Source organism: Brachyhypopomus gauderio, chromosome 2 (genome assembly GCF_052324685.1).
Source record: "Brachyhypopomus gauderio isolate BG-103 chromosome 2, BGAUD_0.2, whole genome shotgun sequence".
Taxonomy (NCBI): domain Eukaryota; kingdom Metazoa; phylum Chordata; class Actinopteri; order Gymnotiformes; family Hypopomidae; genus Brachyhypopomus; species Brachyhypopomus gauderio.
The window spans coordinates 39,256,205-39,281,484 of NC_135212.1; the positions used below are offsets into that span (position 1 = coordinate 39,256,205).

Below are 25,280 nucleotides of genomic sequence, written 5' to 3' on the forward strand. Positions count from 1 at the left end.
GGTAAATTTTTGGGATGCATACTTTTACTTTTACTTGAGTAACATTTGGTTCAAGTAACTGTACTTTTACTTGAGTAAAATTGTTGAATACTCTACCCACCTCTGGTGCTGGCTGTGTCACACTGGCAACGTTCAGTACTGAGCAACAATGCCGCCAGTCCCCATAGACACAACACCACGATGCTTGGATTCAAACCTCAGTAAACCATTAAGCTTTGGATGGTTGGTTGGTAGAAGGTGTTTGACAGTGGCAGTGGTACAGTAGGGGCGTGGCAGAGGTACAGTAGGGGCATGGCACAAGTGCAGTAGGGGCGTGGCAGAGGTAGAGTAGGGGCGTGGCAGAGGTACAGTAGGGGAATGGCAGAGGTGCAGTAGGGACGTGGCAGAGGTGCAGTAGGGGCGTGGCAGAAGTACAGTAGGGGCGTGGCAGAGGTACAGTAGGGGCGTGGCAGAGGTGCAGTAGTGGCGTGGCAGAGGTACCGTAGGGACTTGGCAACAGCTTCTTTTTTGTTGTATGGCATTGTGGATTCTTCAGGGACGGGATGGTGTTGAGAGAGAGAGATGATGGTGTTGAGAGAGAGAGATGATGGTGTTGAGAGAGAGGTGATGGTGTTGAGAGAGAGGTAATGGTATTGAGAGAGAGGTGATGGTGTTGAGAGAGAGGTGATGGTGTTGAGAGACAGGTGATGGTGTTGAGAGAGAGATGATGGTGTTGAGAGAGAGGTGCTGGTGTTGAGAGAGAGATGATGGTGTTGAGAGAGAGGTGATGGTGTTGAGAGAGAGATGATGGTGTTGAGAGAGAGGTGCTGGTGTTGAGAGAGAGGTGCTGGTGTTGAGAGAGAGGTGATGGTATTGAGAGACAGGTGATGGTGTTGAGAGAGAGATGATGGTGTTGAGAGAGAGGTGATGGTGTTGAGAGAGAGGTGCTGGTGTTGAGAGAGAGGTGATGGTGTTGAGAGAGGTGATGGTGTTGAGAGAGAGGCGATGGTGTTGAGAGAGAGGTGATGGTGTTGAGAGAGGTGATGGTGTTGAGAGAGAGGTGATGGTGTTGAGAGAGAGGTGCTGGTGTTGAGAGATAGGTGCTGGTGTTGAGAGAGGTGATGGTGTTGAGAGAGAGGTGATGGTGTTGAGAGAGAGATGATGGAGTTGAAAGAGGTGATGGAGTTGAGAGAGAGGTGATGTGTTGAGAGAGGTGCTGGTGTTGAGAGAGAGGTGCTGGTGTTGAGAGAGGTGATGGTGTTGAGAGAGAGGTGATGGTGTTGAGAGAGAGGTGATGGTGTTGAGAGAGATGAGGGTGTTGAGAGAGAGGTGCTGGTGTTGAGAGAGATGATTGTGTTGAGAGAGATGATGGTGTTGAGAGAGGTGATGGTGTTGAGAGAGAGGTGCTGGTGTTGAGAGAGAGGTGATGGTGTTGAGAGAGAGGTACTGGTGTTGAGAGAGAGATGATTGTGTTGAGAGAGAGATGATTGTGTTGAGAGAGATGATGGTGTTGAGAGAGGTGATGGTGTTGAGAGAGAGAGAGGTGCTGGTGTTGAGAGAGAGGTGCTGCTGTTGAGAGAGAGATTATGGTGTTGAGAGAGAGGTGCTGGTGTTGAGAGAGATGATGGTGTTGAGAGAGATGATGGTGTTGAGAGAGGTGATGGTGTTGAGAGAGAGGTGATGGTGTTGAGAGAGGTGATGGTGTTGAGACAGATGATGGTGTTGAGAGAGAGGTGCTGATGTTGAGAGAGGTGATGGTGTTGAGACAGATGATGGTGTTGAGAGAGAGGTGCTGGTGTTGAGAGAGGTGATGGTGTTGAGACAGATGATGGTGTTGAGAGAGAGGTGCTGGTGTTGAGAGAGGGGATGGTGTTCAAGCCATATTTTGCGGTGGTGATTCTTGTCATAACAATGCAGTGGTTGTTGCTAAACCACTTGAGTTTCTGATGTGATGGATAATCTGGAGCTGTTTGGACTGACTTTTGTGTTTCTTTTTATGTGTGCAACACAGCACAGGATAAATTCAAAATTCAGACATCAATGATGAGGGACGTAAGACAAGAAGTGGATTATCTTCTGTGGAAGCAGTCAGCGAATCTGCCTCACCAACATGTCTTCTCTGTTGAGTCATCTCTCTCTATCTTTGTCTATCTCTCTGTCTCTCTCACTCTCTTTTTCTCTCTCTCTTTCTGTCTCTTTCTCTCTCCCTCTCTTTCTGTCTCTCTCTCTCTCTCTCTCTGTGTGTGTGTGTGTGTGTGTGTGTGTCTCTGGAGTGAGAGTCGAGGAGGGATGATGGTTTGTTACTCAGAGAGGGAGTTTTCTCTGACAGTGCTGTGAAAACCTGTAATGAGCAGAGGGGTCCAAATGTAATGAACGGACAGGCCTGGACTTGACTACTGATCTCAGAACAGCCTTGAAGAGGTCCTGGAGCTGTGGCGCTGTTGGTGAGGTGATCTCAGGTCAGTGAGTACAGGCTACAGGCTGTTGAAATACTGCAATACAATCACCCAGAAGGAGAGAGAAAGAAAGCATGAGACAGAACACACATTCCCAGAATGTCTAACACACACACACACACACACACACACACACACTTGAAATGCCAATATGCTAATGCTAGCATTTAGCGTAGTGCTCTGGGGCTGAGCTGTTTAAACATGTGAGGGCGCGAATGTGAGGTCAGAAGAGGGGGAGGCATTCAGAGTGTATGGGGCCAAATCACTGCACCAAACCACTGCACCAGATTACTGCACCAAATCACTGCACCAGATTACTGCTCCAAAACACTGCACCAAATCACTGCACCAGATCACTGCTCCAAAACACTGCACCAAATCACTGCACCAAACCACTGCACCAAACCACTGCACCAAATCACTGCACCAGATTACTGCACCAAATCACTGCTCCAAAACACTGCACCAAACCACTGCACCAAACCACTGTACCAGATCACTGCACCAAAACACTGCACCAGATCACTGCACCAGATCACTGCTCCAAAACACTGCACCAAATCACTGCACCAAACCACTGCACCAGATTACTGCACCAAATCACTGCACCAGATCACTGCTCCAAAACACAGCACCAAATCACTGCACCAGATCACTGCTCCAAAACACTGCACCAAATCACTGCAACCCTCACTCTAAGCTCTCTTATTCAAGTACCATGTACCCACCTCTCCCTCTTTCTGTCTCTGTCACCCTCTCTTCTTCTGTTTCTCTTCCTCTCTCTCTCTGTCTCTCTTGCTCTACCTCCCTCCCTCCTCCCTTTGTCCATCGGTCTGTTTCACTGCCTTCTCTATTGATCTTGGTTTATCATGTGTTATAAGATCATTCAGGATGATCTGAGTGGAACAGTTGCCAGTTCAGTGTAAGGAGTGAGAGGTTTAATGAATCCCATCTCTGACTCTCCAGGATCTGAACGATTCGGTCTGCTTTACTCTTGTCTTACAGCCATTTGTGCTTCTGATGGACACACCAGCAGGAAGGAACTTCATGGGCAGCCTGTTGTCCTGAAGGCAGTGCCACGTGTGTCCTGGCTGGGCACTGAAGGGTGCTGGACTATACACACTGGTGCAGATTCCCCATCACACCGGGTCTCTGTGCTTGTATTGCCATGTCCTCTTTGAACAAACCCTGCTAAAAGATTTTCGTTCAAATATGTGGAAGTGTTTGGTAGTGTTTGTTCAGATGTCTTAGTGGTCCAGCGGGGGAGGGGGGGGTTCAGGTTTGCTGCAGGTGACGTCACCGCCCTCAGAGCTGCGATGTCGCTCGCTAGGTTTTTAATTAACTAGGTGGGTAGCACGCTTCAGGAGAGTGTGAGTGTTTGGGGAAAATAACCCCCTCTCCCCCGTCTCTCCCTCCTCCTCCCTCCCTCTCTCTCTCTCTCTCTTTCTCTCCAGTTCAATTACAGGTGCTTTATTGGCATGACATACAGTATAATGCTACATTTGTATTGCCAAAGTTTGAACTAATACTAATAACACTAAACATTGAACAGATAACAGTTCAGCTAACAGCTCTAAACACTGCAAAATTGTTTTGAGGAAAAAACAAATAAACAAACAAAAAAAGATAAATCAAACAGTGATATCCAAACACTAAATGAAAGGAATAAGGGGGGAAACTACATGCATATACTGTATGTATAGACATACCTACTTACATACACTCATTACATAATCAAGACATCACATACACCATTACATAACCAACAGTGAATCTGTATCACACAACACAGCACCATCAGCATGCAAATAAAAGAAGCATGACCTAAAAGGTTCTGTCCTCCCTCCTCTCCTCATCTCTCCTCCTCCTCCTCCTCCCCCTCTCCTCCCTCCTCCTCTCATCTCTGCTCCCTCTCTCCTCCCCCTCTCCTCTATTCTCCCCTCCCATCTCTTCTCCTCTTCTCATCTTTCCTTCCCCTCTCATCTCCCTCCCCTCCCTCCTCCCCCTCTCCCCTCTCCTCCCCATTCTGTCCCTCTCTCTTTCTCCATCTCTCTATAAACCTCTCTATTTCTCTCATCCTCTATATTTCTCTCACTCTCCACATTCATCCCAATTAATACATTGACTGAAATGTCACTGGGAGGTGAGTATGTTCATCAGTGGGAGGTGTGTGTGTGTTCATCAGTGGGAGGTGTTTATGTGTTCATCAGTGGGAGGTGTGTGTGTGTTCATCAGTGGGAGGTGTGTGTATGTGTTCATCAGTGGGAGGTGTGTGTATGTGTTCATCAGTGGGAGGTGTGTGTGTGTGTTCATCAGTGGGAGGTGTGTATGTGTTCATCAGTGGGAGGTGAGTGTATGTGTTCATCAGTGGGAGGTGTGTGTATGTGTTCATCAGTGGGAGGTGTGTGTGTGTTCATCAGTGGGAGGTGTTTATGTGTTCATCAGTGGGAGGTGTGTGTGTGTTCATCAGTGGGAAGTGTTTATGTGTTCATCAGTGGGAGGTGTGTGTATGTGTTCATCAGTGGGAGGTGTGTGTATGTGTTCATCAGTGGGAGGTGTGTGTATGTGTTCATTAGTAGGAGGTGTGTGTGTGTTTATCAGTGGGAGGTGTGTGTGTTTATCAGTGGGAGGTGTTTATGTGTTCATCAGTGGGAGGTGTGTGTGTGTTCATCAGTGGGAGGTGTGTGTGTGTTCATCAGTGGGATGTGTGTTTATGTGTTCATCAGTCGGAGGTGTGTATGTGTTCATCAGTGGGAGGTGTGTGTGTGTGTTCATCAGTGGGAGGTGTGTGTGTGTTCATCAGTGGGAGGTGTGTATGTGTTCATCAGTGGGAGGTGTTTATGTGTTTATCAGTGGGAGGTGTGTATTTGTTCATCAGTGGAAAGAGTGTGTGTGTTTATCAGTGGGAGGTGTGTGTGTGTGTGTGTGTGTGTTCATCAGTGGGAGGTGTGTGTGTGTTCATCAGTGGGAGGTGTGTGTGTTTATCAGTGGGAGGTGTTTATGTGTTCATCAGTGGGAGGTGTGTGTATGTGTTCATCAGTGGGAGGTGTGTGTATGTGTTCATCAGTGGGAGGTGTTTATGTGTTTATCAGTGGGAGGTGTGTATTTGTTCATCAGTGGGAAGAGTGTGTGTGTTTATCAGTGGGAGGTGTGTGTGTGTGTGTGTGTGTTCATCAGTGGGAGGTGTGTGTGTGTTCATCAGTGGGAGGTGTGTGTGTTTATCAGTGGGAGGTGTTTATGTGTTCATCAGTGGGAGGTGTGTGTATGTGTTCATCAGTGGGAGGTGTGTGTGTGTTCATCAGTGGGAGGTGTGTGTGTGTGTTCATCAGTGGGAGGTGTGTGTGTGTGTTCATCAGTGGGAGGTGTGTGTGTGTTCATCAGTGGGAGGTGTGTGTGTGTTCATCAGTGGGAGGTGTGTGTGTGTTCATCAGTGGGAGGTGTGTGTATGTGTTCATCAGTGGGAGGTGTGTGTATGTGTTCATCAGTGGGAGGTGTGTGTATGTGTTCATCAGTGAGAGGTGTGTATGTGTTCATCAGTGGGAGGTGTTTATGTGTTCATCAGTGGGAGGTGTGTATGTATTCATCAGTGGGAGGTGTTTATGTGTTCATCAGTGGGAGGTGTGTGTGTGTTCATCAGTGGGAGGTGTGTGTGTGTGTGTTCATCACTGGGAGGTGTGTGTATGTGTTCATCAGTGGGAGGTGTGTGTATGTGTTCATCAGTGGGAGGTGTGTGTATGTGTTCATCAGTGGGAGGTGTGTGTATGTGTTCATCAGTGAGAGGTGTGTATGTGTTCATCAGTGGGAGGTGTTTATGTGTTCATCAGTGGGAGGTGTGTATGTATTCATCAGTGGGAGGTGTTTATGTGTTCATCAGTGGGAGGTGTGTGTGTGTTCATCAGTGGGAGGTGTGTATGTGTTCATCAGTGGGATGTGTGTGTGTGTTCATCAGTGGGAAGTGTTTATGTGTTCATCAGTGGGAGGTGTGTGTATGTGTTCATCAGTGGGAGGTGTGTGTATGTGTTCATCAGTGGGAGGTGTGTATGTGTTCATCAGTGGGAGGTGTGTGTATGTGTTCATTAGTAGGAGGTGTGTGTGTGTTTATCAGTGGGAGGTGTGTGTGTTTATCAGTGGGAGGTGTTTATGTGTTCATCAGTGGGAGGTGTGTGTGTGTTCATCAGTGGGAGGTGTGTGTGTGTTCATCAGTGGGATGTGTGTTTATGTGTTCATCAGTGGGAGGTGTGTATGTGTTCATCAGTGGGAGGTGTGTGTGTGTGTTCATCAGTGGGGGGTGTGTGTGTGTTCATCAGTGGGAGGTGTGTGTATGTGTTCATCAGTGGGAGGTGTGTATGTGTTCATCAGTGGGAGGTGTTTATGTGTTTATCAGTGGGAGGTGTGTATTTGTTCATCAGTGGGAGGTGTTTATGTGTTTATCAGTGGAAGGTGTGTGTGTGTGTGTGTGTGTGTGTGTTCATCAGTGGGAGGTGTGTGTGTGTTCATCAGTGGGAGGTGTGTGTGTTTATCAGTGGGAGGTGTTTATGTGTTCATCAGTGGGAGGTGTGTGTATGTGTTCATCAGTGGGAGGTGTGTGTATGTGTTCATCAGTGGGAGGTGTGTGTATGTGTTCATCAGTGGGAGGTGTGTATGTGTTCATCAGTGGGAGGTGTGTGTGTGTGTTCATCAGTGGGAGGTGTGTGTGTGTGTTCATCAGTGGGAGGTGTGTGTGTGTGTTCATCAGTGGGAGGTGTGTGTGTGTTCATCAGTGGGAGGTGTGTGTGTGTTCATCAGTGGGAGGTGTGTGTGTGTTCATCAGTGGGAGGTGTGTGTGTGTTCATCAGTGGGAGGTGTGTGTATGTGTTCATCAGTGGGAGGTGTGTGTATGTGTTCATCAGTGGGAGGTGTGTGTATGTGTTCATCAGTGAGAGGTGTGTATGTGTTCATCAGTGGGAGGTGTTTATGTGTTCATCAGTGGGAGGTGTGTATGTATTCATCAGTGGGAGGTGTTTATGTGTTCATCAGTGGGAGGTGTGTGTGTGTTCATCAGTGGGAGATGTGTGTGTGTGTTCATCAGTGGGAGGTGTGTGTGTGTGTTCATCAGTGGGAGGTGTGTGTATGTGTTCATCAGTGGGAGGTGTGTGTATGTGTTCATCAGTGGGAGGTGTGTGTATGTGTTCATCAGTGGGAGGTGTGTGTATGTGTTCATCAGTGGGAGGTGTGTATGTGTTCATCAGTGGGAGGTGTGTATGTGTTCATCAGTGGGAGGTGTGTGTATGTGTTCATCAGTGGGAGGTGTGTATGTGTTCATCAGTGGGAGGTGTGTATGTGTTCATCAGTGGGAGGTGTGTGTATGTGTTCATCAGTGGGAGGTGTGTATGTGTTCATCAGTGGGAGGTGTGTGTGTGTGTTTATCAGTGGGAGGTGTGTGTGTGTTTATCAGTGGGAGGTGTGTGTGTGTGTTTATCAGTGGGAGGTGTGTGTGTGTGTTCATCATTGGGAGGTGTGTGTGTGTGTTCATCAGTGGGAGGTGTGTGTGTGTTCATCAGTGGGAGGTGTGTGTGTGTTCATCAGTGGGAGGTGTGTGTATGTGTTCATCAGTGGGAGGTGTGTGTATGTGTTCATCAGTGGGAGGTGTGTATGTGTTCATCAGTGGGAGGTGTGTGTATGTGTTCATTAGTAGGAGGTGTGTGTGTGTGTTTATCAGTGGGAGGTGTGTGTGTTTATCAGTGGGAGGTGTTTGTGTGTTCATCAGTGGGAGGTGTGTGTGTGTTCATCAGTGGGAGGTGTGTGTGTGTTCATCAGTGGGATGTGTGTTTATGTGTTCATCAGTCGGAGGTGTGTATGTGTTCATCAGTGGGAGGTGTGTGTGTGTGTTCATCAGTGGGAGGTGTGTGTGTGTTCATCAGTGGGAGGTGTGTGTATGTGTTCATCAGTGGGAGGTGTGTGTATGTGTTCATCAGTGGGAGGTGTATATGTGTTCATCAGTGGGAGGTATGTGTATGTGTTCATCAGTGGGAGGTGTGTGTATGTGTTCATCAGTGGGAGGTGTGTGTATGTGTTCATCAGTGGGAGGTGTGTGTATGTGTTCATCAGTGGGAGGTGTGTGTATGTGTTCATCAGTGGGAGGTGTGTGTATGTGTTCATCAGTGGGAGGTGTGTATGTGTTCATCAGTGGGAGGTGTGTGTATGTGTTCATCAGTGGGAGGTGTGTGTGTGTTCATCAGTGGGAGGTGTGTGTGTGTTCATCAGTGGGAGGTGTGTGTATGTGTTCATCAGTGGGAGGTGTGTGTATGTGTTCATCAGTGGGAGGTGTGTGTATGTGTTCATCAGTGGGAGGTGTGTGTATGTGTTCATCAGTGGGAGGTGTGTGTATGTGTTCATCAGTGGGAGGTGTGTGTATGTGTTCATCAGTGGGAGGTGTGTATGTGTTCATCAGTGGGAGGTGTGTATGTGTTCATCAGTGGGAGGTGTGTATGTGTTCATCAGTGGGAGGTGTGTGTATGTGTTCATCAGTGGGAGGTGTGTGTATGTGTTCATCAGTGGGAGGTGTGTGTATGTGTTCATCAGTGGGAGGTGTGTGTATGTGTTCATCAGTGGGAGGTGTGTGTATGTGTTCATCAGTGGGAGGTGTGTGTATGTGTTCATCAGTGGGAGGTGTGTGTGTGTTCATCAGTGGGAGGTGAGTGTATGTGTTCATCAGTGGGAGGTGTGTGTATGTGTTCATCAGTGGGAGGTGTTTGTGTTCATCAGTGGGAGGTGTGTGTGTGTTCATCAGTGGGAGGTGTGTGTGTGTTCATCAGTGGGAGGTGTGTGTGTGTTCATCAGTGGGAGGTGTTTATGTGTTCATCAGTGGGAGGTGTTTATGTGTTCATCAGTGGGAGGTGTTTATGTGTTCATCAGTGGGAGGTGAGTGTATGTGTTCATCAGTGGGAGGTGTGTGTATGTGTTCATCAGTGGGAGGTGTGTGTATGTGTTCATCAGTGGGAGGTGTGTGTGTGTTCATCAGTGGGAGGTGTGTGTGTGTTTATCAGTGGGAGGTGTGTGTATGTGTTCATCAGTGGGAGGTGTGTGTATGTGTTCATCAGTGGGAGGTGTGTGTATGTGTTCATCAGTGGGAGGTGTGTATGTGTTCATCAGTGGGAGGTGTGTGTATGTGTTCATCAGTGGGAGGTGTGTATGTGTTCATCAGTGGGAGGTGTTTATGTGTTCATCATTGGGAGGTGTGTGTGTGTGTTCATCAGTGGGAGGTGTGTGTGTGTGTTCATCAGTGGGAGGTGTGTGTGTGTGTTCATCAGTGGGAGGTGTGTGTGTGTGTTCATCAGTGGGAGGTGTTTATGTGTTCATCATTGGGAGGTGTGTGTGTGTGTTCATCAGTGGGAGGTGTGTGTGTGTGTTCATCAGTGGGAGGTGTTTATGTGTTCATCAGTGGGAGGTGAGTATGTGTTCATCAGTGGGAGGTGTGTGTGTGTGTTCATCAGTGGGAGGTGTGTATGTGTTCATCATTGGGAGGTGTGTGTGTGTTCATCAGTGGGAGGTGTTTATGTGTTCATCAGTGGGAGGTGTGTATGTGTTCATCAGTGGGAGGTGTGTATGTGTTCATCAGTGGGAGGTGAGTATGTGTTCATCAGTGGGAGGTGTGTATGTGTTCATCAGTGGGAGGTGTGTGTATGTGTTCATCAGTGGGAGGTGTGTGTATGTGTTCATCAGTGGGAGGTGAGTGTGTGTTCATCAGTGGGAGGTGAGTATGTGTTCATCAGTGGGAGGTGTGTTAATCTGCTCTGCATGACTCCAGTGGGGGTAAAGGTCATAGGTCTCACTCTCCTATTTCTTGACTTGGAAAGGTTGTGCATTCCGCACCTCATCACGCGGCTCTCTCAAAGCACAGAGTAATTCTCACCGTCTTCTCCAGAGGGAACGCTCCTCTCCTCTCCTCCTCACTGTCTCTGAGCTCTTTCCATCTCTTTCCTCTCCGCAGGGAGGGTTTCAGCTGCATCACAGCACCATCATCTAGTCTAACCTGCCCAGTGTGAGAGATGGGTGAAAAATCTGGCAACCTCCCAGGCGTCCACAGCTGGAGTGCTCTCCTTGGACTCTGCTTCTTATGAATATTTCCATTTGACTGAATTCTGCTCTCCAGCATAGCTAATCTCATTGTAATCTCATTTTAATCTCATGTGGTGGCGGTCACAATGTGATTGTCTTTTGGACCTGCTTGCTGTTAATCGAAGATTCATGAGCGTCAGAATTCAGTTGGACTCATGCAGGGCCCACAGGGAGATCGATTGTGTGCAGAAACACCCGGCAGCTATGACTGCAGGTCTTTTACACAGCACCCTATTGGCTGGTCTGCTGCAGTAGGGCGGAGTCTATAAAGACCACGCCTACTGCTATGCCAGGGAGAGAAAGCGAGAGAACAGGGGAGGAGGAGGGGGGGATAAGGGTGCAGGGGAGATGGATGGAGAGGGAGATGGGTAGAGGAGGAGATGGGTGGAGGGGAGATGGGTGGAGAGGGAGATGGGTTTGAGAGGGAGTTGGGTGGAGGGGAGATGGGTAGAGAGGGAGATGGGTGGAGGGGAGATGGGTGGAGGGGGAGTTGGGTGGAGGGGAGATGGGTGGAGGGGAGATGGGTAGAGGAGGAGATGGGTGGAGGGGAGATGGGTAGAGAGGGAGTTGGGTGGAGGGGAGATGGGTGGAGGGGGAGTTGGGTGGAGGGGAGTTGGGTGGAGAGGGAGATGGATGGAGGGGAGATGGGTAGAGGAGGAGATGGGTGGAGAGGGAGATGGGTGGAGAGGGAGTTGGGTGGAGAGGGAGTTGGGTGGAGGGGAGATGGGTGGAGGGGAGATGGGTGGAGGGGGAGTTGGGTGGAGGGGAGATGGGTGGAGGGGAGATGGGTAGAGGAGGAGATGGGTGGAGGGGAGATGGGTAGAGAGGGAGTTGGGTGGAGGGGAGATGGGTGGAGGGGAGATGGGTGGAGAGGGAGATGGGTGGAGGGGAGTTGGGTGGAGAGGGAGATGGATGGAGGGGAGATGGGTAGAGGAGGAGATGGGTGGAGAGGGAGATGGGTGGAGAGGGAGTTGGGTGGAGAGGGAGTTGGGTGGAGGGGAGATGGGTGGAGGGGAGATGGGTGGAGGGGGAGTTGGGTGGAGGGGAGATGGGTGGAGGGGAGATGGGTAGAGGAGGAGATGGGTGGAGGGGGGATGGGTGGAGGGGGAGATGGGTGGAGAGGGAGATTGGTTGAGGGGGGATGGGTGGAGGGAAGATGGGTGGAGGGGGGATGGGTGGAGAGGGAGATGGGTGGAGGGGAGATGGGTGGAGAGGGAGATTGGTGGAGAGGGAGATTGGTGGAGGGGAGATGGGTGGAGGGGGGATGGGTGGAGGGGGGAGATGGGTGGAGGAGGGAGATGGGTGGAGGAGGGAGATGTCCTGGTTGAATAAGTGGTGTGAATGGTTGGTTGCAGCAGTTTGGTCTCTCTGCTTTTCCACTGAAGGGACAGTAGGACCATCAAACAGCCCATAGTCACCAACTAACACTACAGGCATGCGCCTCTGACCTCACGCGACCTCACCCGACCTCACCTTAGCCTGGGCTCAAGAAGGCAGTAGAAAGCATACACACACACACACACACACACACACACACACACACACACACACACACACACACACACACACACACACACACACTGCCTAACCAGCTGTAACACACGTTTCCCCCAGCAGCTCCTACGCCAGCTGTCACTCTATAGTCCTCGGGCCGTTGTTGGTATGGGGCCCTGCAGCGGTCCGCAGGGAAGCCCGTGGGCCAGGCCTGCAGGACGGCGCTGTGGAGCTGACCTTTCCTGGGCTAATTAGGGATGGCAGGTCGTGGCGGGACAGATGGTTGCGCTGCTGGGCTGGAGAGCTCGTGGTCCGGAGCAGACGTGCTGCTGCAGGAGAGAGGAGGCCCGGTGAGGAGCCCACACACTCCCGCACACTCCCTCACTCTCCTGCACACTCCCTCACTCTCCCAAACACTCCCGCACACTCCCACACACTCCCTCACTCTCCTGCACACTCCCTCACTCTCCCAAACACTCCCACACACTCCCTCACTCTCCCACACACTCCCTCACACTCCCACACACTCCCTCACTCTCCCAAACACTCCCTCACTCTCCCAAACACTCCCACACACTCCCTCACTCTCCCAAACACTCCCTCACTCTCCCACACACTCCCTCACACTCCCACACACTCCCTCACTCTCCCACACACTCCCTCACACTCCCACACACTCCCTCACACTCCCAAACACTCCCTCACTCTCCCACACACTCCCTCACACTCCCACACACTCCCACACACTCCCTCACTCTCCCAAACACTCCCTCACTCTCCCACACACTCCCTCACACTCCCACACACTCCCACACACTCCCACACACTCCCTCACACTCCCAAACACTCCCTCACTCTCCCACACACTCCCTCACACTCCCACACACTCCCACACACTCCCTCACTCTCCCAAACACTCCCTCACTCTCCCAAACACTCCCGCACACTCCCTCTCTCTTCCGTACACTCTCACAAACACACTCTCACACTCTCCCACACACACTCTCAAACTCCCACACTCTCCCACTCCCACACACACACTCCCGCACTCTCCCACACACTACCGCACACTCCCTCACTCTCCCACACACTCCCGCACACTCCCTCACTCTTCCATACACTCCCACAAACACTCTCACACTCTCCCACACACACTCTCCCACACACTCCCTCACTCTCCCACACACTACCGCACACTCTCTCACACACTCCCGCACACTCCCTCACTCTTCCATACACTCCCACAAACACTCTCACACTCTCCCACACACACTCTCACACTCTCCCACACACACTCCCATACTCTCGCACTCCCACACACACTCTCCCATACACACTCCCACACTCCCCCACTCTCCTTCTGTGAGTCTGGCCCGAGTGTGTACGGGCTTGCTGGGTTGTCAGCCTGCTGCCCCCACAACTTGTTTCTTTCCATTCTCACCTCGCTGAGGTGTGAATTGGACAGATAAAGCACAACACTTTGACACATTTTAAGTGCTTTGCTGGTGGCAAAGAGGGACCATGCCCACACAAGGCCACACCCACACAAGGCCACGCCCCCTGGAGAGACAGCTGTCTTCATTACCTTTTTGATGTGTTTTTTGTTTAAGTTGGATGATTAAAACTTGATTGTGATCAGGTGACTCTCTGATACCATCACTGTTTCCATGATGAGCAGTGCCCTGCCTGTGGAATGAGAATATGTGTGTGTGTGTGTGTGTTCGGTTCATCACCTACGCCACGAGGACACTGAGCACATGTGAACTATGCAGGGTCAAATATTTACCCCTAGTGTGCTCGCCTTCGTGCCACACCGACACACACACAGCTGTGGGGTCAGCATGTTCTGCCTATTAGGGAGGCGTAATCTGTGCACAGTGCGATGAAGCTCCTGAATGTGAATGTGTCCATGAATAGCCCCTCCCCCGCCCCACGTGCTTGACCACGGACACGAGCCTGATCGGGAAGACAGTCGGTCATTGCTCATTCACAGCATCTAATCGAATAGAAAAGATCTGAGAACTGCAGTAGCAACTGAGAAGTACAGGCCCCCTGCCCACACCACCAGACCACCCGGTGTGAACGGCCACACCACCAGACCACCGCCGCCACACGTTCATCACGACCTGGATGAGACGTTCTCGTGCATCCATTCTGCTAGACGATTAGCCTAATGAACTCACAAAGCTTGAAAAAACAAGTCTGTTTGGTTTTGCTTACAAAATGTGTGTGTGTGTGTGTGTGTGTGTGTATGTTTGTGTGTGTGTGTATGTACTGTATGTGTGCGAGAGAGTGTGTTTGTGAGAGTGACGTGTGTAATTGTTGGCTCTAATATAAAGCTGTTTATATGTTTATACACACATTGAAATATCCAACGTTGCTGAACATGCACAGACTGGCACTGACGCACACGCCCTGCTGAAATACTGCAACATCTGGCCAGCTAATTAAACACAGGTGGTGTAGAAATATGCAAATTATTGAGCTTATTTTGCATATGCATAATCCAAAAAAAATATGACGCTTACCTTAAACTTCTTGTTTAATAAAGTGTAGTTTCTTATTTGTAATGCAGAGTGAATTTATGGCCTGTTGATTCCTCCTGAGAATTTCTCCTTAATACCTGTTGTAGGTATGACACAGCGTTCAATCACCTTCCCTGTGGAAGGCACACACGCAGTGCTGTCGGCACAGTTGATTATGTTGTAGGCTCATAATACAGCTGGAGATTAATGTGGAAAACATTGATTTAAATGTCCCCGCGCTAGTATGAGCAAGTCTGAGAAAAGAGTCAGGGGAGAGCACAAAGGATCATGGGAGGGCATGTAGTGATGGGGGAGGGGTCAGGGAGGTGTTAAGGGGAGGGGTCGGGGGAAGGCACAAAGGGTAAAGGGGGAGGGCACAAAGGGTAAAGGGGGAGGGCACAGATGGTAAAGGGGGAGGGCACAAAGGGTAAAGGGGGAGGGCACAAAGGGTAAAGGGGGAGGGCACAGATGGTGTGGTCTAATGCAGCATTTCTCAACTCAGTATGTACCCACTATAACACAGTATAGCTGAACCAAGAACTGTGTTTTTAATGTATTCAGTGTATTATAGTTTTTAGTCTCTTTGTTCATGTTTGTAGGGAAGTAGGAGAGAATGTGGATTCACAAATTTGTATGATCACACTAATTTAATGTAGCACACAGGATGCAGAGACACGAATCATATTGACCACTGACTGATCAGATTTTATTATTCTGTCCACAGTAGAGAACAGTCAGTCCATAGAATATGAGCTACATCTCCACCAAATAAAGAAATCGCATGAGTCTGAGCTCTTATTGGCTGCTGTAGGTGATTCCACATATTAATAGCAGAACACCCTGACCAACAGCCCGTTCACAGTTAGTGAACTATGAGCTGAGATCACAGAACAGTGTCTGTAGAGCATGAGGAACAGAAGGGTCCCGGACCAAAACCATGGCGACGACTGGGGCCGACCGACGACTGAGCCGATTGAGTATCACGTCTGTGTCAGTTAAATGCGGACAAGATCATACAAAGACCTGCGGTGAGAAATGAGGAGATAGCACAAGCAATTATTTAACACCTGTACTATCTGGGTTTTAGTGAGTTCACTGTGTGTGTGTGTGTGTGTGTGTGTGTGTGTGTGTGTGTGTGTGTGAGAGAGAGAGAGAGAGAGAGAGAGAGAGAGAGAGAGAGAGAGAGAGAGGGAGAGAAGACATAGTTGCTAAGTGCTGTGAGCGTGTGTTGGGAGGGAGGATATCTCTCCATGTCCTTGGGGAGGTGAAGCCGGTTGATAAGACTGTGATGAACGATCAGGAGAGTGGTGTGAGAACACTTATTACTAGATGTGAGAACCCGAAGTGTGTCTGACCATGTGCATCACACACACACACACACACACACACACACACACACACACACACACACACACACACACACACACACACACACACACACACACACACACTTAACTAGCCCAAGAAGTATGAGACAAGCTGTGTGTGTGTGTGTGTGTGTGTGTGTGTGTGTGTGTGTGTGTGTGTGTGTGTGTGTGTGTGTGTGTGTGTGTGTGTGTTCTTGGACACCCTGATAACTAATTTTTCTTAATTTCTGTATTAGTCTTTTTCCCTTGGTGTGTGTAAATCTTCCTGAATAATATCTTAACATAAATCTTAATAAAAAACACTAAATGAAACATTACAATGAACATGTTGAGGATATCATTAATTACCAACTTGTGATTGTTCAGTTTAGAGAGTACTGTTTAAAAAAATCTAGCATCACATTGACCGCATAACTGCAGCTCCTCATCTCGAAGTGTTTCCTCACGTATAAACCATATATACTGTATATATAGATGTATCACCACAGCTCCACATATATAGATCAGTAACTGGGCTGTATCACCACAGCTCCACATATATAGATCAGTAACTGGGCTGTATCACCACAGCTCCACATATATAGATCAGTAACTGGGCTGAATCACCACAGCTCCACATATATAGATCAGTAAATGTGCTGTATCACCACAGCTCCACATATATAGATCAGTAACTGGGCTGAATCACCACAGCTCCACATATAAAGATCTGTAACTGGGCTGTATCACCACAGCTCCACATATATAGATCAGTAACTGGGCTATATCACCACAGCTCCACATATATAGATCAGTAACTGGGCTGTATCACCACAGCTCCACATATATAGATCAGTAACTGGGCTGTGTCACCACAGCTCCACATATATAGATCAGTAACTGGGCTGTATCACCACAGCTCCACATATATAGATCAGTAACTGGGCTGTATCATCACAGCTCCACATATATAGATCAGTAACTGTGCTGTATCACCACAGCTCCACATATATAGATCAGTAACTGGGCTGTATCACCACAGCTCCACATATATAGATCAGTAACTGGGCTATATCACCACAGCTCCACATATATAGATCAGTAACTGGGCTGTATCACCACAGCTCCACATATATAGATCAGTAACTGGGCTGTATCACCACAGCTCCACATATATAGATCAGTAACTGGGCTGTATCACCACAGCTCCACATATATAGATCAGTAACTGGGCTGTATCACCACAGCTCCATAAGTGCTGATCATGAAATTAGAATATCATGAAAGTTAATAATATTCAAGCTTCAAATTTTGAATGGAATTACTGAAATAAATCCATTCAAAAAGTGAAGCTTGTATATTATACCAATTCATTACACACAGACTGATATATTTCAAGTTTTTTATTTCTTTTTATTTGATAATCAATCAGTCATAAAAATGGACAGAGATGCTTGATAGTGTACCTCTGTAATAAATCATAAGAAGGTGATAAATGCTAATTGGATTTAATAATTAATACCAAATACAAATGACTCTTATTATAATTTGCATATTTTGCACATTTTATTTCATTATATATAATCAACAGTATCATAAAATCATGAACCTAACATAAAAAGGGCATATTATGTTATTATGTCTGTATGTCTGAATCTGCATAGAGCCAAAGTGCAGTGTAGGGTACGCTTAGCTGTGTGTGTGCAGTTACACACAGTGTAGGGTACACTGCACTGTGTGTGTGTGCAGCTGCATGCTTACAGTCTACATGTGTGTGGATATGATTCCTGTAAATACTGCCCCTGGGTTCAGGTAGCTCACTCAGCAGATATAACACACATTAAACAAATGTTCCATACTAACATGATGATGAATAACTTGAATTCCTGCATTGAGACAAAAGACAGAGTCATGGGAATTCTGGGAGGGAAGTCCTTTGTCTCATGCACATTCCTGGGAGCCCTGGGAAATACATAGCTGGTGTTTAGGCTGTGATATATGTACCTTGGACAACCCAGCAGTTAGCTTAAGGAAAGCTTTGGGGGAACAAGGAAACATAGAAAATGGATATGCCATAAATGTCTGGGATCTCTACTGATCCCAGAAACATGAAAGCGTTCCATATAGACGGAACACGGGCACCCTGTTGTAGGCTCAGTCAGAACACACCTCTCCCCTCAGAGAACACACCTGAAGAACGCACCTCTCCCCTCAGAGAATACACCTGAAGAACACACCTCTCCCCTCAGAGAACACACCTGAAGAACACACCTCTCCCCTCAGAGAACACACCTGAAGAACACACCTCTCCCCTAAGGGAACACACCTGAAGAACACACCTCTCCCCTCAGAGAACACACCTGAAGAACACACCTCTCCCCTAAGGGAACACACCTGAAGAACACACCTCTCCCCTAAGGGAACACACCTGAAGAACGCACCTCTCCCCTCAGAGAACACACCTGAAGAACGCACCTCTCCCCTCAGAGAACACACCTGAAGAACACACCTCTCCCCTCAGAGAACACACCTGAAGAACACACCTCTCCCCTCAGAGAACACACCTGAAGAACACACCTCTCCCCTCAGAGAACACACCTGAAGAACGCACCTCTCCCCTCAGAGAACACACCTGAAGAACACACCTCTCCCCTCAGAGAACACACCTGAAGAACACACCTCTCCCCTCAGAGAACACACCTGAAGAACGCACCTCTCCCCTCAGAGAACACACCTGAAGAACGCACCTCTCCCCTCAGAGAACACACCTGAAGAACACACCTCTCCCCTCAGAGAACACACCTGAAGAACACACCTCTCCCCTCAGAGAACACACCTGAAGAACGCACCTCTCCCCTAAGGGAACACACCTGAAGAACACACCTCTCCCCTAAGGGAACACACCTGAAGAACACACCTCTCCCCTCAGAGAACACACCTGAAGAACACACCTCTCCCCTAAGGGAACACACCTGAAGAACACACCTCTCCCCTAAGGGAACACACCTGAAGAACACACCTCTCCCCTCAGAGAACACACCTGAAGAACGCACCTCTCCCCTAAGGGAACACACCTGAAGAACGCACCTCTCCCCTAAGGGAACACACCTGAAGAACACACCTCTCACCTCAGAGAACACACCTGAAGAACGCACCTCTCCCCTAAGGGAACACACCTGAAGAACGCACCTCTCCCCTCAGAGAACACACCTGAAGAACGCACCTCTCCCCTCAGAGAACACACCTGAAGAACACACCTCTCCCCTCAGAGAACACACCTGAAGAACACACCTCTCCCCTAAGAGAACACACCTGAAGAACACACCTCTCCCCTCAGAGAACACACCTGAAGAACGCACCTCTCCCCTAAGGGAACACACCTGAAGAACGCACCTCTCCCCTAAGGGAACACACCTGAAGAACACACCTCTCCCCTCAGAGAACACACCTGAAGAACGCACCTCTCCCCTAAGGGAACACACCTGAAGAACACACCTCTCCCCTAAGGGAGCACACCTGAAGAACACACCTCTCCCCTCAGAGAACACACCTGAAGAACGCACCTCTCCCCTCAGAGAACACACCTGAAGAACACACTTCTCCCCTTAGAGAACACACCTGAAGAACACACTTCTCCCCTCAGAGAACACACCTGAAGAACACACCTCTCCCCTCAGATAACACACCTGAAGAACACACTTCTCCCCTCAGAGAACACACCTGAAGAACGCACCTCTCCCCTCAGAGAACACAGCTGAAGAACGCACCTCTCCCCTAAGGGAACACACCTGATGAACACACCTCTCCCCTCAGAGAACACACCTGAAGAACACACCTCTCCCCTCAGAGAACACACCTGAAGAACACACCTCTCCCCTCAGAGAACACACCTGAAGAACGCACCTCTCCCCTCAGAGAACACACCTGAAGAACGCATCTCTCCCCTCAGAGAACACACCTGAAGAACACACCTCTCCCCTCAGAGAACACACCTGAAGAACGCACCTCTCCCCTCAGAGAACACACCTGAAGAACGCACCTCTCCCCTAAGGGAACACACCTGAAGAACACACCTCTCCCCTAAGGGAACACACCTGAAGAACACACCTCTCCCCTCAGAGAACACACCTGAAGAACACACCTCTCCCCTAAGGGAACACACCTGAAGAACACACCTCTCCCCTCAGAGAACACACCTGAAGAACACACCTCTCCCCTAAGGGAACACACCTGAAGAACACACCTCTCCCCTAAGGGAACACACCTGAAGAACACACCTCTCCCCTCAGAGAACACACCTGAAGAACACACCTCTCCCCTAAGGGAACACACCTGAAGAACGCACCTCTCCCCTCAGAGAACACACCTGAAGAACACACCTCTCCCCTAAGAGAACACACCTGAAGAACACACCTCTCCCCTCAGAGAACACACCTGAAGAACGCACCTCTCCCCTAAGGGAACACACCTGAAGAACGCACCTCTCCCCTAAGGGAACACACCTGAAGAACACACCTCTCCCCTCAGAGAACACACCTGAAGAACGCACCTCTCCCCTAAGGGAACACACCTGAAGAACGCACCTCTCCCCTAAGGGAGCACACCTGAAGAACGCACCTCTCCCCTCAGAGAACACACCTGAAGAACACACTTCTCCCCTAAGGGAACACACCTGAAGAACACACTTCTCCCCTCAGAGAACACACCTGAAGAACGCACCTCTCCCCTCAGAGAACACACCTGAAGAACGCACCTCTCCCCTAAGGGAACACACCTGAAGAACACACTTCTCCCCTCAGAGAACACACCTGAAGAACACACCTCTCCCCTAAGGGAGCACACCTGAAGAACACACCTCTCCCCTAAGGGAACACACCTGAAGAACACACTTCTCCCCTCAGAGAACACACCTGAAGAACGCACCTCTCCCCTAAGGGAACACACCTGAAGAACACACCTCTCCCCTCAGAGAACACACCTGAAGAACACACCTCTCCCCTAAGGGAACACACCTGAAGAACACACCTCTCCCCTAAGGGAACACACCTGAAGAACGCACCTCTCCCCTAAGGGAACACACCTGAAGAACACACCTCTCCCCTCAGAGAACACACCTGAAGAACGCACCTCTCCCCTAAGGGAACACACCTGAAGAACGCACCTCTCCCCTAAGGGAACACACCTGAAGAACACACCTCTCCCCTAAGGGAACACACCTGAAGAACACACCTCTCCCCTAAGGGAACACACCTGAAGAACACACCTCTCCCCTCAGAGAACACACCTGAAGAACACACCTCTCCCCTAAGGGAACACACCTGAAGAACACACCTCTCCCCTAAGGGAACACACCTGAAGAACACACCTCTCCCCTAAGGGAACACACCTGAAGAACACACCTCTCCCCTAAGGGAACACACCTGAAGAACACACCTCTCCGCTCTCAGCTGTACCTGGCCTATGTTTCCTCCTTGTTATGGTTTCTTTTTCCACAAGCATGCTCCGGGGAAATGTAACCAGGGAGTATTTAAGAATGCATTCTTGTTAGTCAAGACCAACGAGTCATCTCGTCAGGGGAGAAAAGGGAATCAGATCAGGAAAATCTCTCAGGAATATTTTTCCACAAATGTTTTTTTTTCCGTGGAAGTTTTAACTATTTTTGGTATTTGGAGAAGATTGTACTATTTGCACTACTAAAACTAAAACTTTATATGACTTGTGATTGTAATATTTTATTAATGTAACATTCTCTACACTGTACAGCACTACACTACTACAGTACTAAGATGTAAAATGTGTTACACTACAACACTGGTCACCACATCCTGTTTTCCCAGGGGCAGCATCCTCCTCTCTGGCTGCCTCGTACTCTCACTGGCTTTGGGGAGAGAGGGAGTTAACTGTGTGTGCATGAGGATGAAGAGATGTTCTTCATCCTCATGGCTCTGAGGTGTCACACTGAACTCATTTCAACCTTAAAAATGCTTTGTTTTGAACTCCTGGATTCACTCCAATCTAATTAGTTCTGTGTGGTTTTGCTGACCCAGCGTGTCCAGCTGTCTCTGCCCTCTCTCTCTCTCTCTCTCTCTCTCTCTCTCTCCCTCTCTCTCTCTCCCTCCCCTTCTGTTGACCGTGAGTGAGGGAGAGAGTCGTCTGGTATTAGTGTATACTGGTGTTGAGCAGTTTGAGCATAGAAAGAGCTGGTGGAGTCTCCTCTCTGATCAAAGTTGTGTGGGATATAACGCACGTCTATATCACAAATGCCCACCGTGATCCAGGATCAGGCACGTGCCAGTGCAGTATATGTTTTAATGGCTCCAAAGAGCTCAGCTCAGTGAATGCTGAAAGTACTGCAGACCAGTACATTGATTAACTTGTAAATTTTCTATAAGCTGTTGATGACGTAGCCTTATGGGAGTGTTACTGGAAGCTGCTTATGCTAATCTCTTTTTTCTTTTGTTACTCTTTATTTCTCTCTCTTTTGTGCTCTCCTTCTCTCTGTCTCCTAGTCTCTCTCTCTGTCCCTTTCTTTCTCTCTCTCTGTACTCTAATAATGTGGATGTGTTCTGCAGTGTCCTCTGAGCTTGGTAGGATGGGGGGGGGGTCTGCTCACTTCTCTTCTGCTCATATTTATTTGCACATGTGCAGAATGCACAGGCCAGAGGGGGGGGGGATAATTGTACATCTGCAGACCACACAGAGTGCACTCTACTAAGGAACAGACTTCTGGGGACTCTACTGAACACAGGCTTCTGGGGACTCTACTAAACACAGGCTTCTGGGGACTCTACTAAGGAACAGGCTTCTGGGGACTCTACTAAACACAGGCTTCTGGGGACTCTACTAAACACAGGCTTCTGGAGACTCTAATAAACACAGGTTTCTGGGGACTTTGGTAAGGAACAGGCTTCTGGGGACATCGGGATGCACTCACATTGTGGATGATATTGCATTCATCCTGGTCTGGGAACATGCAAAAGGCTCAAATGAAAATATCTATCTGATCTCTCATGAAATATGAAACACCCAGCTAATCTCTCTCTCTTCCTCTCTTTCATTCTGTCTTGTGGATGGTCTCACTGTGTGTCTTTTATGATAAAGCCATACACAGGGCCCTAAGCAGATGTCTGGTTGTCTTTGTTGGAGAGCACCAAACTAATACAGACAATCATATCAGTCAGCATCATGGTCCGCCTCGGCAGAAAAACAGGTGTGTGTGAACGGAGAGGGAGAGATAGAGAGCACTGTGTTTGTTTCTCACTGTGTTTGTCTCTCACTGTGTTTGTTTCTCACTGTGTTTGTCTCTCACTGTGTTTGGCAAGTATCAACCGCAGCCTTTGTATCCCACAGCAGGTGTGGTTCTATCCCTCACCTGAAAACAAATAAACTAATTAATATGAATGAAAATTATAATATTAAATTATAAACTAATACATATGTATTTCTCTGATTTGTCTCTATTCAACAGTTTTGTGAGAGAGAACAGAATTATTTACACATCATGTCTGAGAATGAAAAGGAAGGAGAATGGAAGAAAAGTCCTGCTGTAATTCACACAGAAACCCCATACTGGTACTATACCTCCCCAGTACTGCCCTAGTACTGCCCCTGTACTTCTCTGGTACCGCCCCTGTACGGCCATGGTATTGCCCCTGAACTGCTATGGTAGTGTTTTGGTACCGCCCCTGTACTGCTCTGGTACCACCCCAGTACCGCCCTGGTACCACCCCTGTATCGCCCTGGTACCACCCCTGTACCGCCCTGGTACCACCCCTGTACCGCCCTGGTACCACCCCTGTATTGCCCTGGTACCACCCCTGTACCGCCCTGGTACCACCCCTGTATCGCCCTGGTACCACCCCTGTACCGCCCTGGTACCACCCCTGTACCGCCCTGGTACCACCCCTGTATCGCCCTGGTACTGCCCTGCCTGTCTGCAGCACCAGCTGTTCCTGAAACCTCACCCAGGTAGCCAGCAGGCAATTCATTATAACTCATTTGTCATTCAAAACAGGAGCTGAGGGTTTCCCTCAATCTGAAGTAGATTCCAGCACAGGGGCCTGTGGAGATCAGTGAAGACAAGTGGAGATCAGTGAAGACAAGTGGAGATCAGTGAAGACAAGTGGAGATCAGTGAAGACAAGTGGAGATCAGTGAAGGCCAGTGGAGATCAGTTGAGATCAGTGGAGATCAGTGAAGACCAGTGGAGATCAGTGGAGATCAGTGGAGATCAGTGGAGATCAGTGAAGACAAGTGGAGATCAGTGAAGGCCAGTGGAGATCAGTGAAGACAAGTGGAGATCAGTGAAGGCCAGTGGAGATCAGTGGAGATCAGTGAAGGCCAGTTATTGTGAAGGAAGAAGGAACCTGAGGTGAAGGTGAACATGGTTCGGAAAATAAAAGCTGGGAGGAAGGACGATGTGTTCTGGCTCCTCAGGGTCCTGCCTCCTCAGGGTCCTGCCTCCTCAGCGTGCAGAGTGGGAGAGAGAGTCAAGGTCTTCACGTCTGTTTCTGTGTTGTTTCGCTCTTATATTTATTTGTTGCTCCACTCTTTGGGACAACTGCCAACTGTTTATCGATGCATGCAATGGATGGGGAGACTGCAACAAGGTGAGACCGAGGGAGGGATGGAGAGAGAGAGCTGAAGAGAGAGGGAGGGAGAGAAAGAGACTGTGACAGAGAGAAAGGGAGGGGGAGAGAGAGATGGTGAGACTAAGAGAGAGAATGGGAGACAAAAGCAGAGAGAAAGCTGTAGTGGAGGCAGTCTAGGGGGTTGCCATGGTGTTTTTAAGAGGACACTCAGGCTCTCTTTTTCATGGACTAAAAGGGTCTCTGTCAAAACGAACAATGTAAAACTGGATGTCATTCAGTATGTGTGTGTGTGTGTGTGTGTTTGTGTGTGTGTGTGTGTGCGCGTGCGCACGCATGTGTGCGAATATGTGCATGTGTTCATGTGCTCATCCAATATTCTTTTAAAAGACTGTGAAATTCTGTAAAAACCCTAAAAGTTTCAAATATGTTCGGTTCTTACTATGTGCTGTAAAACTAGAATGCACATTTCCTGTTAAGTTTGAAGTGTTGGGGTTAGCAGTGTTAGTAGTGTTGGGGTTAAAAATGTTGGGGATAGCAGTGTTAGCAGTGTTGGGTTTATGAGTGTTGGCAGTGTTGGTGTTAGGAGTATTGAGGTTAGCAGTGTTAGCAGTGTTGGGGTTAGTAGTGTTGGGGCTAGTAGTGTTAGCAGTGTTGTCTGAGCTTGGCTTTTTAAAGAAGTAGTTCTAAGCACACGGTTTGAAGAGCACAGCCATGAGTCCAGAAGCAGCTCTCACAGGGAGGGAAGGGCCTCACAAATACATCAGTCCTTCTCCTTCAGCACATGCTATAGCAA

General features: G+C 48.8%; 1 protein-coding gene and 1 long non-coding RNA gene across 2 annotated transcripts in view; one reads left to right on the plus strand and one right to left on the minus strand.

Moving 5' to 3' along the window:
- LOC143504115 (uncharacterized) overlaps window positions 1–14,804 on the minus strand; it is a 38,825-nt gene extending 24,021 nt beyond the window's left edge. The window contains exon 1 of the long non-coding RNA XR_013127383.1: window positions 14,555–14,804. This is a non-coding gene — a long non-coding RNA (uncharacterized LOC143504115). The remainder of the gene's footprint in view (window positions 1–14,554) is intronic.
- Window positions 1,340–14,623, plus strand: LOC143504047 (uncharacterized). The gene is made up of 2 exons (XM_076995724.1): window positions 1,340–2,438; window positions 12,150–14,623. Exon 2 carries the CDS (start codon window positions 12,284–12,286, stop codon window positions 13,493–13,495), a length of 1,212 nt encoding a protein of 403 aa, XP_076851839.1. The 5' UTR covers window positions 1,340–2,438; window positions 12,150–12,283; the 3' UTR covers window positions 13,496–14,623.
- Window positions 14,805–25,280: the final 10,476 nt, after the last annotated feature.